Source organism: Diaphorina citri, unplaced genomic scaffold (assembly GCF_000475195.1).
Source record: "Diaphorina citri unplaced genomic scaffold, Diaci psyllid genome assembly version 1.1 scaffold17014, whole genome shotgun sequence".
NCBI classification, from domain to species: domain Eukaryota; kingdom Metazoa; phylum Arthropoda; class Insecta; order Hemiptera; family Psyllidae; genus Diaphorina; species Diaphorina citri.
The window spans coordinates 1-1,058 of NW_007394371.1; the positions used below are offsets into that span (position 1 = coordinate 1).

At 41.8% G+C, this 1,058-nt stretch overlaps 1 protein-coding gene across 1 annotated transcript; it reads right to left on the reverse strand.

The window, feature by feature from the left end:
- Nucleotides 1-187: 187 nt before the first annotated feature.
- LOC113473156 (protein KIAA0556-like) lies at nucleotides 188-802 on the reverse strand. Its single transcript, XM_026832889.1, has 2 exons — nucleotides 725-802; nucleotides 188-390 (listed from the first exon to the last, which is right to left on the reverse strand). Exons 1-2 carry the CDS (start codon nucleotides 779-781, stop codon nucleotides 232-234), a joined length of 216 nt encoding a protein of 71 aa, XP_026688690.1. The 5' UTR covers nucleotides 782-802; the 3' UTR covers nucleotides 188-231.
- Between the last annotated feature and the right edge of the window lie 256 nt (nucleotides 803-1,058).

Sequence of the window (1,058 nt, forward strand, 5' to 3'; positions counted from 1 at the left end):
TAGTGTGATGATAACCACTCGGCCACGGAGGCTTCTGTATGTTCCTAGCTACGTATTTTATGGTGAAAAGGGACTTAAAATACCCCAGTCAAAAAGATCTTTGAATATACCAGAAAACAGTTTTTTAAATAACTCAACCAAAAAAGTTCTTCAAATTAGTATAGGTATCCTAGTCAAAAAGGAAAGTAAAAAGCTGTTTCGATACCCCAGTCAGCAATGTGTTCAAATCACTTACACGACTCGGTTAGGTATCTCAGTTCGCACCAGATCTCTATTGGCAGTGAACAGCACAGTCCTATGTGGAGCCTTGGTGCCTGGCCTATTACTCTTATCGTTAGTGGAACTCATGTCCAGTTGACCGTTGTAGATTAGAAGATCATCCACTAGAATCTGAAATGAGAAATCATTATTTTTACCTCGGTGGTCTAGTGGTCAAGACGCTCGTCTAGTAATCAGGAGAGTATTGGTTCAATACCGTCCGTGGTATGGAATTTATCTTCAACATTGTTGGAAAATTTAGGGAACAGACAGCAACACCCGATTGCCCAGATGGTCACCCATTCAGGCGCCAACCACGTACAGGGAACAGACAGCAACACCCGATAGCCCATATGGTCACCCATTCAGGCGCCAACCACGTGCAACGTTGGTTAACGCCAGTGATCAATCGATTCTAATGTGTTGAACGTTCTATCACCGCTGGGTTAGTTCTGTCAATACTTACACCAAATTCTTTAACACCCCTGTTTGGAGTTTTGCTATAGTTCCACAGTTTAATCATGGAAATCACTTTGGGAGAATCAAACACTACATACAGCTTGTTTATCTGAAATATACAAACAGTGGAACAATCAAAAAGAAGTCACGTTTAGCATTATACTATCCCTGCCCTCCATAAATCACCGATTTCGGGGCGATAAAATCTCGATTTTTACAGTTCCCTCTATCAAACTCTTCATGTCAGTTTAGTTACCTTGGTAGCGCGTCTACCTTGTAAGCGATAGGTCGATTTTCGCCCGGGAGAACTTTATCCTAAACAGATAAGGTTCGTTCTCAGA

What these genes read in the sequence shown, in the direction of transcription:
- LOC113473156 (XM_026832889.1), bottom strand. Translation starts at nt 781, where the DNA reads ATGATTAAACTGTGGAACTATAGCAAAACTCCAAACAGGGGTGTTAAA. An exon ending in GGGGTGTTAAAGAATTTGGT is followed by an intron (nt 391 to 724) that starts GTAAGTATTGAC and finishes TTCTCATTTCAG; the next exon opens with ATTCTAGTGGATGATCTTCT.